We start from the raw sequence: 14,272 nt of genomic DNA, 5'->3' as shown, positions 1-14,272 counted from the left end.
CTCCCGGCTATGGCTGGGACAGATGGCACCTCTGGGGCTTTGCTTCGCCTGCTCTGCAACCATGGGGAGGGGCTTTGCCTGGTGCGGCTCCCCTGGGGCCCTCTCCTCTGCATCCTAACCCTGCCACATTACTTCTCACTGCCCTTGTGTCCTCTGACTGGCTGCTGTCCTGTCCAAGGCCTGCTCTCTGATCCTGAGCCGCTCCTGGTGCTGGACTGGATCCCTGTCTTGTGGTGCAGAACAGAGCCCCAGATGGGCAGGACACCAGCCACCATACCCAGGGGGCGGCTGCCAGAAGCCTGGCTGAGAGGCCTTAGGGTGGGTGTCCTGACCAGTCCTGGCCCTGGAGTGGTCTTTGGACTGGCCACAGAGCCTCCCCAGTGTTTCTCAAATGGTGAGCTGTGCCGAGCAAGTGTGGAGGGGGTGGCTGGTTGAACCACTGGTGACTGAAACCAGGCCCAGCTGCCAAGGTCCTACCTGCCGCTTGGCTGGGAGTCTGGACCAGGCTCACTGGGATGCCTTTGCTGTCCCAGCTGTAGGACTATAGGGACCTGAGCTGAAAAGGCCCCACTTTACAGACGCCTGAGGTGGACTCCCCCAGATCCCTGGCAGGTGGCACTTCCCTCCCTCTTCTGACCTCTCGTGGCTGGCCCGGCCCGCAGCATGCAACTGGCCTGACTCACTGGCCCCTACACCTCGAGGCCATCGTGGGGCTTTCTGGTCCTGAGGTCGGTTGGAAGAGCTCTCGTTCTCCATGTGAGCGGGTCTGTCCTCTAAACCTAGCAGGACACTTGGGACAGGCCACCTCGGGTCTGCAGCCAGCCCGAGCACTGGCAAGAACTCCCCGTGGTTCCCAGGCGCTCCCACGCCGCCTGGCTTCCTGCGCTCGCTCGCTCGCTCGCTCCCCCGCTGCAGCTGCTGCTGGCCTGCAGGAGACTCCACGGGAGCAGAGATGGCTCCACAGGGAGCTGGTCCCTGGGAGTCTGCCTTCCTGAGGAAGGACCCTGAGAGCCCCTTCCGCTGGTCCCCTCCCAAGGACGAGCTGGCCTCCGGGTTCCCCTCCCCTTCCTCGTGAAGTTAGGCTTCAGGCTACTGGGCCCAGTGGCCCTTCACTTGCTGCCCTCGACTCTGCTGCTAGTCCGATGCAAGGACAGCCCTCCCTGTGAGATATCTCAAGGGGAACAGGGCTCTGGCCTGGGCACACGTGGGCAGCTCATGAGGGTGCATCCACCAGGCGGATGCTCATGACGCGGGGACAAGATAGTCTCCCTCCTCAGTAATTGCCTTGGGTTTTTGCTTTAATTCTTGGGATGATTTTGATTTACCATATTTGATTTTTACCAGCAGTTCTTTCTGTTTATTCATTCTCCAGCCTTGTTTTCTTCCAGGTCTTGCCCCTCTCCACTCCTCCTGCTGTGTCGCTGTGACGTTACTCGCCCCTCCTCCGCCTGCTTCGCTCCCATCTCAGCTCCGTCTCCAGCCGTAGATGGCCTGATGATGCCGCCCGCCCTTTCACACGAAATCAACTTGCTTTGTTTTTAATTTGGGTTTTGATTCTTTTTACTGTTGGCAGAAACAATGTTAATTCATGGGTCTTTTTCTTGCTAAATTTTGGACGCCCTGGGGTGGGGGCTGCATCCGGTCTGCTGAGGCACGTGGTGAGGCCAGGGCGCCTGAGGTGCTGGCTGCCTTCCACTAGTCTGTGGCTCAGGAGGGGGCCGCTGGCGTGTGAGAGCCGACTGTGTCAGCCCGACAGCCTGTGCGGCGTCTGCAGTGCGGGGCTGGGAGGCAGAGAGCAGGGCCATGTCCAAGAGCTGCCACGTGTGGAGGTGGGAGAGGAAGTGGGGGCATCAGGCGAGCTGGCCGAACCAGGGGTGTATGCGGCTAGCACCCACGCGAGGGTGGCCCAGGAGCTGGGGTGAGCTGGCTTGGGGTGCTGGCTGCAGGAGCCCCTCAGACTCCGGACCACGTCCCCTTAGGCTCCAGGGAACCCTGTCTCCCCGCTCAGTGGCCTCGTGCCCTCTCTTGCAGGAGGTCCCAGGTAATAGAGAAGTTTGAGGCCTTGGACACAGAGAAGGCAGAGCACATGGAGACCAACTTGTCCACCGGGCCCTCAGCCTCAAGTGACACTCGACAAGGCCGCAGCGAGAAGAGGGCGTTCCCTAGGAAGCGGGTGAGCGTCCGGGCTCTGGGCAATACTGGGGCGGTGCAGGCGGTGGGGACGGGTGGCATATGGCCCCCCATACAGCCCATTCACATGTGGGTCCACTTCTGCCCAGCTTCCTGCTCTTGTTTCCTGGTCGTTTCTTGCGTCTCTCACCTTCTTCCCTGAGTGAACTTCTTGAGGGTGAGGCCCATCTTCCGCATTTTCCTCTTGGAAGTCCATCCATCTCTGCTCAGAGCTGCTCTCATGCGCCTTGGGTCCCAGGTCCTAACTAGAGCCACTCTCTTCCTCTCTGAGGCCGTCTGGTCTCCTTCCTTCTTGTCTTTTCTGGCCATGGCCAGAGCCCTCGTTTCTCTCTGCTGAATCTCCAAGGTGGATTCTGCTTCTGAAACTCCTCTCCAGGGCCCCTACTTCTTGAGGCTCCGCTAAGTCCACCCTCTGTCTTCCTCCCGTTCTCTCTGGGCTCTCCTGCTCGCTGCACAGAGCCCAGCTTCTTCCCTCTGTGAACCCACGAGGCCCAGAGAGAATGGGGACCCGGAGAGCCGAGTGGCTGGTACGTCTGCAAGAAAAGGCTGCCCTGTCCACCAGAGTGGCTCAAGCCCCGGCAGGCAGTTGGAGGCTCAGGACCAGGAGTCTGGGCATGGGTCCCATCTGCACGCAGGTCCTGTCCGCGGGGGCAGAGGTGCCGAGGCACCAGACAGCAAAGCCCCACTCCTTGCCCGCAACATGGCCCTGAAGCCCACCCTCCTGCGGCTCTAGCGGATGAGGGACTGGCTGGTGCTGACGGGACTGCTCTCTGCCACAGGACCTCCCCAGCGAAGCTCCTCTCCCAGACGCCTCGGCCTCCCCCCTGTCTCCACACCGAAGAGCCAAGTCACTGGACAGGAGGTCCACGGAGTCCTCCCTGACGGTGAGCCCGGGCGCCTGTGCTCTGAGGCCTGGAGACGTCGCCCCTGCTGCTTGTCACGGGGCTCTGTCTGCTGGTGTCCGTGCTGACTGCCCCCTGTGCACGGGCCGTCGTGTCTGTGTGAGAAGCAGATGCTGTGTTTCTGCCCCTTCTCTGGGCTACATGGGCATCCTGAGCTCTGAGATCTCCGGCAGAGGAGGCCGCCAGGACCGCAGAATTTTGGCTCTGGGGGCTGGGGCCACAGCACGAAGCTCTGTTCTTCTCGTTTTGAGTGTTTGTCTCTGTAACGTCTTGGAGGCAGGAGCCCCCTTCCCACTGGGCACGTCTCTTGTTCATGGGGTCATCACGGAGGGGGCTGGCCTTCGTTCCAGGGCATGAGAGCTGTGGCCGTTGAGTGGAGGTAGGGAGTGATCAGGCAGGTCTGGCGGGACCACCGCCCCCTCAGGGAGCCCTGAAAGGCAGATTAGAGCCCCAGGAGTGAAGACAGCGGCTCACATGGGTCCTTCATGCCTTCGTCCTCGGCCTCCTGAGGAACCAGGGCTGGTCCAAACCCCCCCAGGCGTGGGGACCCCAGCGACTCCCAAGCTGGGCCAGGGCACATGCTCTCTCACCTGGAGTCTGGACTTTGCAGCAGAGGCTCCAGGGCACCCATGGCTGATGTGTGTCCCGCCCCGGGGCCTGTGTTCTCTTAGCTCTCCTTCGGTCCTTGGACGTTGCAGTGCTGCATCTCTGTGCACCTGGCCTTGCCACACCCACACAAGACACCAGCCAGGCCCAGGGCTGCGAGAGTCCTATGGGTGCTCTCAGGTGCTGTTAGCACCTGCTGTCCTGGCTCTGCTGCTTGTAGGGAAGCAGGGGCTCAGGATCATCCTGGCAGGCCAGTGGCTGGAGGGTCCTGGCAGCTCACTGCTGCGTCGTGCTCACACCAGATGCTGTCAGTCTTCCCGTGGCCTTTATGAGACTCTCAGTCTCAGCCATCACTGCTCATCTTCCCTCCAGTGAGATGCCGGATGGCTCTGTCTGGACTGTTCTTTGCTTCCCGGCAGCCCTGCTGTGTTACTTATGGGCCGAGGGGGCCGCACCTGTGCCCGGTGCGCAACCTTACCCTCCTTGGAGATGCACACCCTGGGAGTGGCTTGGGCAGCCCCTGCCAGGGCAAGGAGCCACATGTGCTCATCTGGCACGTGGAAAAGCCCCCTTTCCTAGGGCCCCTCACTGGGAGAGAAATGCCTGCCTCATCAGTCTGCTTCTGCACAGATCCAGACACCAGGCTGCTTTTCTCTGAGCTGTTCTTTATTCCTCTCTCTTAGCCCGACCTGCTGAATTTCAAAAAAGGCTGGCTGACCAAGCAGTATGAGGATGGCCAGGTGAGTGGCTGGAACTGCCGTGGCCCCAGGCACTGGGGAGCGGGTGCAAGGTCTAGCTGGCCTTGTCCCCATGGGTGTGGGAGCGCTGGCCCTTGTCTACCACCTCCAGGACTGTGACCACGACCCCGTCTCCTCAGAAGTGGGGGTGTGGTGGGCAGTGGGTGCACCAGCCTGCCTGCTGCCAGCATGTGGACTGCTTCCCCGCTCCTGGTGGGCATCAGCCTCAGGCCTGGGGATGCCCTTCAACCTGAGCTTCCCGCCTGGCCACATTCTGCAGAGGTTTCCTGAGAGCCCAGGTTCCCCAAGAACAGGCTCCCTGGTTGTGAGGTGGTAGGCAGCAGCTGAGATGCAGCCACAGGTCTGGGAGGAGCTGGCGGACTTGAGCAGAAAGAACGAGCCACTAGTGGCTGCTGGGGTGGAGATCAGGCCTCCAGGAGGCAGGAGAAGCCTCGGGTCCCTCTGCGAGACCCCCGGATGCCCCTCCCCGCCCTCCTTCTCTCTCCCTCTCTCTCTCCCTCTCTCTCTCCCTCTCTCTCTCCCTCTCTCTCCCCCTCTCTCCCCCTCTCTCTCCCTCTCTCTCCCTCTCTCCCTCTCCCTGCTCCATATCCACCCCCTTGGCTCTGCCTGCAGACTCAGCACCCCTGTCGATCCTCACAGTGAAGACTGGGAAGTCTGGCTGGTTGTGATTGGGTCACCCCTGCTGGCAGCAGGTGGCCACAACTCACAGGCTGCCTCTTTGGGCTTGGGGGGCCTGGCTCCCCTCTGCAGCCACACCCCTATGGGTGGAGTGCCCACACCGCCTTATCACAGGGGAGAAGGCGTGTGCATGTGGCTGCCTGTGGCCTGAGCAGAGTCCTGTGTGTGTGCCCCAGCCAGAGGGGCCACCTACTGTCTGCGTTCCCTGTGCTCAGGGAGGTCCCCCAGGACCCTGGCTGTGGAGCGCCTTGGAGCAGGAGTGTGGAGTTCAGTCTTGACTTTTCCCCTTCTTTTTTAGTGGAAGAAGCACTGGTTTGTCCTTGCTGATCAAAGCCTGAGGTTCTACAGGGACTCGGTGGCTGAAGAGGTGAGTGTCTCAGGTCCATGCTGTGTGCTGACGGGTGGCCCAGTCCAGCCCTGGGGCAGACTCTGATGTTCTGGGACTGGCTTCTGCTAGAAGTAGGCTCTCCAAGCCCTGCTTCAGCACCTGGGATGGGGGGGCTTCAGCAGCTTTTCTTGTCTGTGTTCTGTGAAAAACACTGAAAGATGTCTCATTTTAAAACTCAGGATGAGCAGTTTTCTTCTTTCTACACGGAAATATTGTGGTGAATTGTCTTGCAAAGAACCAAACTAATTCATCTTGTCCCTTGTTTTCTGGACAAGGATGGGATGTGGCAGGTGAACTTGGCAGCCTGGTTGAGAGCCCTGGTTCTGTGGTTGAACACCAAACAGAAGGGCTTTTTCTTCACCTACAGAAAAACCTCTTCTGCGTTTGGCATTCTGTTCCTGTACCTTTTCCCTTGCTTCCCACTCCAGGAATCTCCTTTGGGAGATACACTCCCAAATGTGAATGACGTTAGTGGTTCTTGTGCCTCTGTACGCCCAGGCGACAGAGGCTGGTGGGCAAGCAGATGGGGAGTAGCGTGGGTGCCAGGGGCCGCAGGGGCACGCGCAGGTGCTGGGCTGTTCTCACAGTGTACTTTATGGGCCCCTGGAGGCCCGTCCAGGGTTTTATAACAAAAATAGTGCTGGAAGGCTGCGATGCCATTGGCCTCTTCCCTTGTGCTGGCCTTTGTGCTGATGGTGGGTGCCTTAGCCAGCCAGGCTACGGGAGCAGATAGCCAGTGTGTCCTTCACTGCCACACGTTTACCGCCTTACAGAAAGCGCCTTCACAGGACAGGAAAGTGCTGATTTACTAGGCTCAGCCTTCAGCACCCACCGGAAGCTGGCAAAGTCCCTTGTGCTGCTTGTCCAGGCGTGACGCCACCTCGTGGGGAGCACCCACTGCGACCACGCTGCCCTCTGCCATCCCCCCTCCTCGCGGCCCACCATCTCTGCTTAAACGCCAACGCACAGATGCTCACTCGATTAAATAAACCGAGTCTCTTCCTCCAAGGAAAACGACCGAAAGAACTGTTATCAATGATTCAATTTGAGATTTTAAGAAAAACTGGAACTTTGGAAAACTTGTGTTCGTCGTCTCTCACCTGACAGCGTCCCTGAGCCTAGATTCCCTGATGAAATAGGCAGGGATGACAGTGGATGGCGTTCGCTCTGCAACAAGGAGCACGCCAGTGTCTGGGGACTCTCCCAGGAGCGGCACGTAGTGCCACCAGGTCACGCGTGGGTGAGAGGTCCATGCACGGAGCAGGGTAGAACCATGGATTTTAACATAACAGCAAGGACAGAAAGATTCCACTATGCAGTTCATCTTTAGGAAACTACCACTTTTCAAAGAAGAACAGCCGCAACTGTCTGAAAAGACTTTTTCCAGCCTGAGTCTGTGTGAGGCCAGGCCCTCCTTATACACTTCAGCCAAAAGCTGCCAGCAGACTAAGTTCAGAGACCCATGTGAGAATCTAGCTGTCCTCAGAAGTTAGGCATTAAAGGCAGGTGCAAAAATCTCTCTGATTTTTTTCCAAAATTTTTTTGATGTGGATCATTTTTAAAGTCTTTACTGGATTTGTTACAATATTGCTTCTGTTTCATGTTTTGGTTTTGACCACAAGATCTTAGCTCTGCAACCAAGGATTGAACAAACACCCCCTGCATTGGAAGGCAAAGTTTTAACCACTGGACTGCCAGGGAAGTCCTGCAGGTTTTTTAAAATAATAACTTTTTATTTATGAAATGGGTTTGTGCTCTTAAATGACTAAAAATTTTTATTTTTCATTTTTTTTCAGTTTCTAATATGGCAAATATCAATAGATAAAACCCCCATGAGCAAAAGCTCCTTGGGGCCCTCAGTTTTTAAGAGGGTAAGGGAGGTCTGAGAGCCCCAGCCTGGGTGTCCCAGCAGGATGGGGGTGGGGGCGGCACGGATGCTTCTAGATGGTGTGTGGTCGGCAGTGCCTGCGAAAACACCTGTCCAGTAGCCATAAAGCTCGCGGGACCCTGACCTTTACCTTCTAAATCTCTCATCTCCTCTGCAGGCAGCCGACTTGGATGGGGAAATTGACTTGTCTACGTGCTGCGATGTCACAGAGTACCCAGTGCAGAGAAACTATGGCTTCCAGATCCACGTGAGCGGGGTGGGGCTGGGCAGCAGGCTGGGCGTGAGGGGAGGACCGTGGGCCTGACGGGCGGGCATCTCATCCTCTCCTTTTCTCTGCCCTGTAGCTCCCCACCCCATCCCCACTCTGATCTCAGCAGAAAGCAGACGCCAGCATCGCTCCCTCGAGGCTGTCTAGAGCCTTTGTAGTAATAGGGTCTTTCTTTCAGTAGAACAGGGACGGTTGGAAAGAGGTGAGGTATGGGGAGTAAGAGCGAAGGTGTTGCTTCTTCAGCTCTCAGGGCACTAGCTTCCCATGCACCTACTCTTTGCTCGATGTAGCCACTCACCAGAGTCTTTTCTGCCCCACAATCTTGTGAAGGACTCCAATGTGCAAGGTGCTGTCCCATTCTCAAAAAAATTACTTGACTGGACAGATGGAGCAGTTCTCACTGGCCACTTTATCAGAGATGGAGGTTCAAGGACTATTCAGGGGTAGCCAGATGAGGTGAGGGCACAGACCCCTGGCTATGCCAGCTGGCTGATGCCCAATGCAAGTCTAAGGGTGCCCCAGACCCCCCACATGTCATATAACTAGCCGGGAGGACTCAGAGCACAGGGAACACTCTACTTAGAACTGTAGACACACTCTAGCAAAGGGTACAGACTGGGATCAGCCTGAGGAAGCACCTTGTGGAGAACTGTACTGAACACGAAGTTTTCACATCCTCGGGGACAGTCTCCCTGTTGGTGCTGACGTTTGGTAATACACAGAGCTTCCAGCCTGGGGAGCTTGCTCAGGCTTAGGCCTGGCACCAGGCCCAAGTGTGTCCAGAGTGTTCATAGCAGCTTCATAACCCATCAACTGGATCATTGTCCATGTGGTCAGGCAAGCTCCAGCAAGCTCCAGCCCTTCCCCCAGAGGCCAGCTGACATCACACAGCCAGGCGTCTCCCTCCCACACGCCTGGTCCTTCTGGCCTGGCTAGCCCCACTCTGAACCACAGTGGTGCAGGGCAAAGGCCAGGCCTGTCCCTGTGTGCTGTGCTGTGTTTAGTTGCTAGGTTTCCTGAATTGCACGTGGATTCTTTACTGACTAAACCACGAGGGAAGTCCAGACTGGTCTCTGGGAAAAGCTAATTCTTCCCTCCTGAGAGCGTGAGGTGTGTGACGGGCACCCAGCAGCCTACCAGCTGCCACCCTGGGCTCCCGGGCTGGGACTCCTCTCCTGACCTTTGGGCCTAGATCCAGCATGTGGCAGTGACCAAGGTTAACCAAACTCAGAGAAGACCGAGTTCCGACCTGAAAGCCAGTGAATTCATTAGAAGGAGAAATCCATCCCCCAGTCCATTGGGCTGCAGGGCATCTGGCAGGGCACTCCAGCTGTGACTTGGGGGCTCCGATGATTCCCTGTGCCCATGTCCTGCAGGAGGGAGAGGCATACTCAGTGAGCTAGACCCCTAGCCGCCTCTGCGGACAGTGCTGGGGATGGTGCTAAGTTCCTGCTCTCTGGGCCTCGTGCTGAGACCCCCTTCCCTCAGCTCCTCCCATCAAGAGCAGCTCCTCTGGGAGGGGCATCCTGGGGGTGAGTCCTTCCTGCGAGCCCTTAGGGGTCAGCGAGGGGCACTCATGGCTAACGCCTTGTCTTCCATGCAGACGAAGGAAGGTGCCTTTACCCTCTCTGCCATGACGTCCGGAATCCGGAGGAACTGGATCCAGACCATCATGAAGCACGTCCACCCGACCTCTGCCCCGGATGTGACGAGGTGAGCCAGTCAGGTGCCCAGGAGGCTCAGCGCAGCCGCCCTGTCCCTCTGTCCATTACTTGCACTGCCCCCACCCCCTGCCAGCCCTGCCCAATGCATGAACTCCCTGGGGCCTGGGTGTAAGGCATCTCTGGCCGCTGAGCCCTGGGTGGTTAAGGCAGCACCAGATGCTGTGTCCACAGGGCACCTCAGCGTTGCCTTTTCTTGGTCTTCTGCCTCACTCCTACATCTCCAGGATGTCTTTGCAACCAGGACAGATGTCCCTTTGGAGCTTTTGGTGCAAGGGGGCTAAGCTGGGGGTGTTCCTGTGTTCATAGCCATGCTCTGGGAACCTCATCATTTGCCCCACACTTTCCTCCTGCCCTGATGGTTAGAAACCTGCTGTTTTCATTTCACAAAAAGCAGACAAGACAGGATCTCTGCATGCAGCTGGTTCTGTGACAGCCAGAAATCTGCTGCCTTCACCTCCTGCCCTCAGTGTTTTCACTGGTCCTGAGAGTTTCTCCCTTACACTTTTCTCTCCTGTAGTCCCAGTGCTTCTCAAGTGCCTCTCTTGGGTTGGAGGCCATGCCTGGTGGGTGGCCCTCGTGCCCACAGAGCACTCACGTCTCTTCCTGGGGGTGGCTTCACACCTTTGCCAAGTCCTGCCTCCCGGCTGGTGACGTACATTTTTGAACAGTCGGGAAGGGATCCTAAAGAGACTCTCCTTTCTACTCCTTCTGTCCTGTGCTGACTCTATTCCTTCTTCTGTTAGACGAACAGAATATTTGTTCCTGAGTCTGTATGACCGGGAGCAGAGGCCAAGGCCCTCTCTGGACTCTCTGAGGGACCCCACGTGGCCGGTCCAGCTCCAGGTGGGGGGACGTTGGCCTCGGGGTGTCACAGAGCAGGTGTGGGGCTCTGGCCTCAGAAGCAGTGTGGAGGACGTGCTCAGGCCCACGTGGCTCGGGACAGGTGCCTTCCCTCCACATCAGGGCCGCAGCGTCCTCCTGACAGGAAGAGACTCTAGTGTCACTGGTCTGAGCCGAGGTGCTTGCCTCAGTTTGCTCTGTGTGGGGGTTTTTACCCTTTGAGGAAAGAATGATTTTTTTAGTGTAGCTAAGCCATGCACGTCCCAGGAAGGTATAGACACCAGAAGTTTAGCTCAATCCATGTGCTGCAGCCCCAGTCTGGTGGGGTCGCAGGGGCTTCCTCTCCAGAGAGAGTGGCAGAGAGGTGGTGTGATGTCCTGACCATCACACAGTTGGGGCCCTGGGCCAGCTTGCAGTTGGGTGTTATTGAAAGGTCCATCCTGGAGAAGTGTGTCCAGGCATGTGGTCCTGACCTGGAAGCCCCCAGGACAGAGGGTACCTCTTCTGGAGGCTCCTTGTCTGTGTTCCCTGGAGCCCCCCAGCCCTAGCCCTTGCCACTCAGGGGCTTCCCACCCTGTGCTGAGGGCTTCAGTGGGACCAGAGGCTGAGGGGGAAGTCTCGGGGTCTTGTCCTCAGCCACAACTTACGGTTGTGGGGGAGGGGGTGCACCCGGCTGCTGGGCAGGCAGGGGTGTCCTCCACCGTCCAGCCCAGGTGGGCCACCCAGTCTTCTTGAGTCCTGACCAGTGAGCCCCTATGTGGTGCTGGCTGGTGGGAACCACCTAGGTCAGCCAGCTCACTGGCCCACAGGTGGTCCCAGGGCTGTCACACCAGCCACCAGAGTGGTTTTTTAAAACACAGACGTGACTGTGTTCCTTACCTGCTTATTGAAAACCCACAAGCCTTGAGGAAAGTAGCTGCTCCTGTTCACTCTGTCACCGCCGGCCCAGCACACGCTTCCCTCCCATATGGCCTGGTTTGATGGTGGCTGTGCCCAGCAAACCTGACAAGGCTCTCAGACCCTAGCATCACCCAGCAGGAAACCTCTGGGCCATTGTCTGCGGCTCCTCTGTCGGCAGGGCTGAGCCCCTTGGGATTCCCTCTAGGGACCGCGGCTGAGCAGGAAAAGAACATAATGACAGCAGGGGCTGGGCCTGGTGGTGGGGGCCCCACCTGACCACTGTCTCCGGCCCCTGCAGCTCGCTGCCGCAGGTGAAGGCCCGGAGCAGCTCCCCCTCAGAGACGAGGCCGCTGGAGAAGCAGGACGGGGAGCTTGGGGAGCCCGACCCTGAGCAGAGGAGGAGCCGTGCACGTGAGCGCAGGCGCGAGGGCCGCTCCAAGACCTTCGACTGGGCCGAGTTCCGCCCTATCCAGCAGGCCTTGGCCCAGGAGAGGGCCGGTGGCCCTCGGGCCGAGGTGGAGCCCGGGGAGCTGGAGCGGGAGCGCGCACGTCGGCGGGAGGAGCGGCGCAAGCGCTTTGGGACGCCTGACGTGGAGGGGCCCAGTGCAGACGATGTGGCCCTGCGCATGGAGGTTGACCGGGGCATGGGGCCGCCCACAGCTGCGGAGCTCAGGACCCAAAATGTGCATGTGGAGATCGAGCAGCGCTGGCATCAGGTGGAGACCACCCCCCTCCGGGAGGAGAAGCAGGTGCCCATTGCCCCCCTGCACCTGTCCTCTGAAGACGGCAGCGACCGACTCTCCACGCCCGAGCTGACCTCGCTGCTGGAGAAGGAGGTAGCGGCCAGGACGGGTGGGCAGGCTGGCTGACTCCATGCAGCCCCCTTCCTTGGCCCCCTCTGTGCCCAACAGTGTAGGAGCCATGGGCCTAGGCCCAAGGGCTTGTAGATCCCTCAGCAAACCAGGCACACAGACAGGTCCCAGATAAGTACTGGGGGGAGGGCTGGGTCAGGGGGAGGTGCACACCAGGCTTTTTCATAGACAAGAGGGGTGGGTACTGCCATTGAGAGCCAGCGGTGCCAGAGGTGGGGTGTGTGTTTCACCTGCCTTGTTTCTGGGGCACACTGGCGGAGAGGACAGTGAACAGGCAGGCTCCTGTGTGGGCACAGCAGCCTTGCACCCTGGGTAAGCCCGGAGGGGTGTGCATGGCCGGCCTGCCTGCTGATTCCGATGTGCTCTTTACTTTGGGGTCTGATGAAACCATAGGCTGGGCCCTTGGCCTGCCTTCACTTCTCGTCTTATTTTGTTAGATTCATGAGGCTGGTATTTACCACTAGCATCAACATTTTTCTATGACTGTTAATACAATAATAGAGGCAAAACACAGTAAATTAACAGTCCAAAATCAGATTGCTCTAAACAGCTGGACTGCAGGTCAGCAGGCCACACACACTAGACTCTGAGACTGTTTCAGACAGCAGGGTTTGATACGAAGGTCCTTGTGCCAGTCAGCACAGCCTGCAGCTGGAAGGGGCAGGAGGTGATGGCTGGACTCACAGCTGCTAGGAACCACAGTGAGGGGCCGCTTGCTTCTTGAGGACCCATCCTCACCAACGTGATTTTATACAAAATCCATCGTGTCCAGCTGGTCGAAGGGGGTTCTGTAGGAGCTGAGGTAGAGCCTTGGACAAGGCCTGCCTGGAGCAGCACAGGCCTTTTTGGTCATGCTGAGGACACCCAAAGGACCCACTGGGCAGTCTTCCCTCAGACACAGGCATGGAGTCCTTGTTCCTGTAGGGCCTGGCCTGGTGCAGCCCCCAGCAGCTGGAAGCTAGTGGCGCCCGTGCTGACTCACAGCCTGAGCTGAGCCGTTGGTGCAGTGTAGACCTGACAAGCGCGCCTGCCGGCGAGCTCCACCACGCTGGACCAGGAGGACCGCAAGGGCCATGCCGCGCTGCTCCTGACCGCTGCTGCCGTCCCGGTTCACACGTGTGTCTTTTTGCCTGCAGTTGGAGCAGAGCCAGAAGGAAGCCTCAGACCTTCTGGAACAGAACCGACTGCTGCAGGACCAGCTGAGGGTGGCTCTGGGCCGGGAGCAGAGCGCCCGGGAGGGCTATGTGCTGCAGGTAGGGCTGAGGGGCTGCCACCCTCTGGGCACCCACGGGCTTCATGTGCAGGACCCAGGCAGGCTAGGAATGTGCAAAAACCAGTGCCAGGCTCCAGGGTCCTCTGTAGCAGGAGCAGGTGCTCTGGACAGTGTGCTTCTGCTGCTCATGTAACATTGGGAGAATCTGATGAACCCTCTACAGCTAAGGCTTTTTTGTTTTTTAATAAGATAACTCTGTTGTCTTTCTTTTCAGCTCTCAAAGAGCCCAACATACATTTATTAATGAGTGTCACATGTTTGCAAGTCATTTCTAACTTCACAAGAACAGTGTTAGTCTCATTTTACAGAAGAAACTGAGGAACAGGCAAGTGCCTCCTTAGGATCAGCCTGTGGCAGAGCTAGGACTGGTCCCCTCCCCCGACCGTGTCTGTGCCCCACCCACAGGGCAGCCTGGGACTGTCTACTCGCCTGGCAGCCCCACTTCTTACTCTCTGCCGAGCCTGAGGTTTGAGGGGGAAACATGGCTGCCCAGTCCCGAGCCAAGAGTCCAGACCCATCGTCTCCCGCAGGTGTCTCTGTGTCAGAGTGCCAGTCACCAGGTGGTCTCAGGGAGCCGCAGGTGTCTCACCAGGCAGGAGGGCATCTGGGCAGGGCAGGCTGGTGTGAGCTGCGAGTCCTGCAGTGCTCCAGGCCCTACTCCAGTTCTGGGGTACAGCACTCCGCTGCCCCCTTAGCAAATATGTGGTGGTGAGAGGTAACAGACAGATGAGCTCCAGGAAGAGCAAAGCAGGATGGTGGGACTGAGAACGTGAGTCTCGTCATCCAAGGCTGAGGGCGCCAGGTCCTGCACCCCGTCCCCCAGCACCAGGTTCCTTGTCTGTGTAGACCAAGACACGGTCCCAGAGGGCCCCCCAACTCTCCAGGCCCGAGTCGCTGTGGTACGTCTCTGCATTTGCAGACTGCAGCACTATGGTTTCCTTGGTCCGGTGGACCTTCGGGGCAGTCTGTCCTCCTGCCCCCTCTG

At 58.4% G+C, this 14,272-nt stretch overlaps 1 protein-coding gene across 13 annotated transcripts in view; it reads left to right on the top strand.

Annotated features, from left to right (window-relative positions):
• The window catches only part of MPRIP (myosin phosphatase Rho interacting protein), a 92,950-nt gene that overhangs the window by 59,384 nt on the left and 19,294 nt on the right, over positions 1-14,272 (top strand). For 12 of the 13 annotated variants that reach the window (XR_011562023.1, XR_011562022.1, XM_070773232.1 and 9 more), the window contains 8 exons: positions 2,032-2,173; positions 2,970-3,074; positions 4,382-4,438; positions 5,433-5,501; positions 7,568-7,657; positions 9,282-9,391; positions 11,441-11,978; positions 13,151-13,267. Coding sequence is in view for 11 of the 13 variants with exons in the window: in XM_070773232.1 (XP_070629333.1) it covers positions 2,032-2,173; positions 2,970-3,074; positions 4,382-4,438; positions 5,433-5,501; positions 7,568-7,657; positions 9,282-9,391; positions 11,441-11,978; positions 13,151-13,267 (1,228 nt within the window). In the remaining 2 variants the exon portion in view is untranslated. The remainder of the gene's footprint in view (positions 1-2,031; positions 2,174-2,969; positions 3,075-4,381; positions 4,439-5,432; positions 5,502-7,567; positions 7,658-9,281; positions 9,392-11,440; positions 11,979-13,150; positions 13,268-14,272) is intronic. The other variant, XM_070773236.1, reaches the window with a different exon arrangement.

Source organism: Bos indicus, chromosome 19 (genome assembly GCF_029378745.1).
Source record: "Bos indicus isolate NIAB-ARS_2022 breed Sahiwal x Tharparkar chromosome 19, NIAB-ARS_B.indTharparkar_mat_pri_1.0, whole genome shotgun sequence".
NCBI classification, from domain to species: domain Eukaryota; kingdom Metazoa; phylum Chordata; class Mammalia; order Artiodactyla; family Bovidae; genus Bos; species Bos indicus.
The sequence above is the reverse complement of the archived record's forward strand: the minus strand, read 5'-3'. Positions and strand labels throughout refer to the sequence as shown.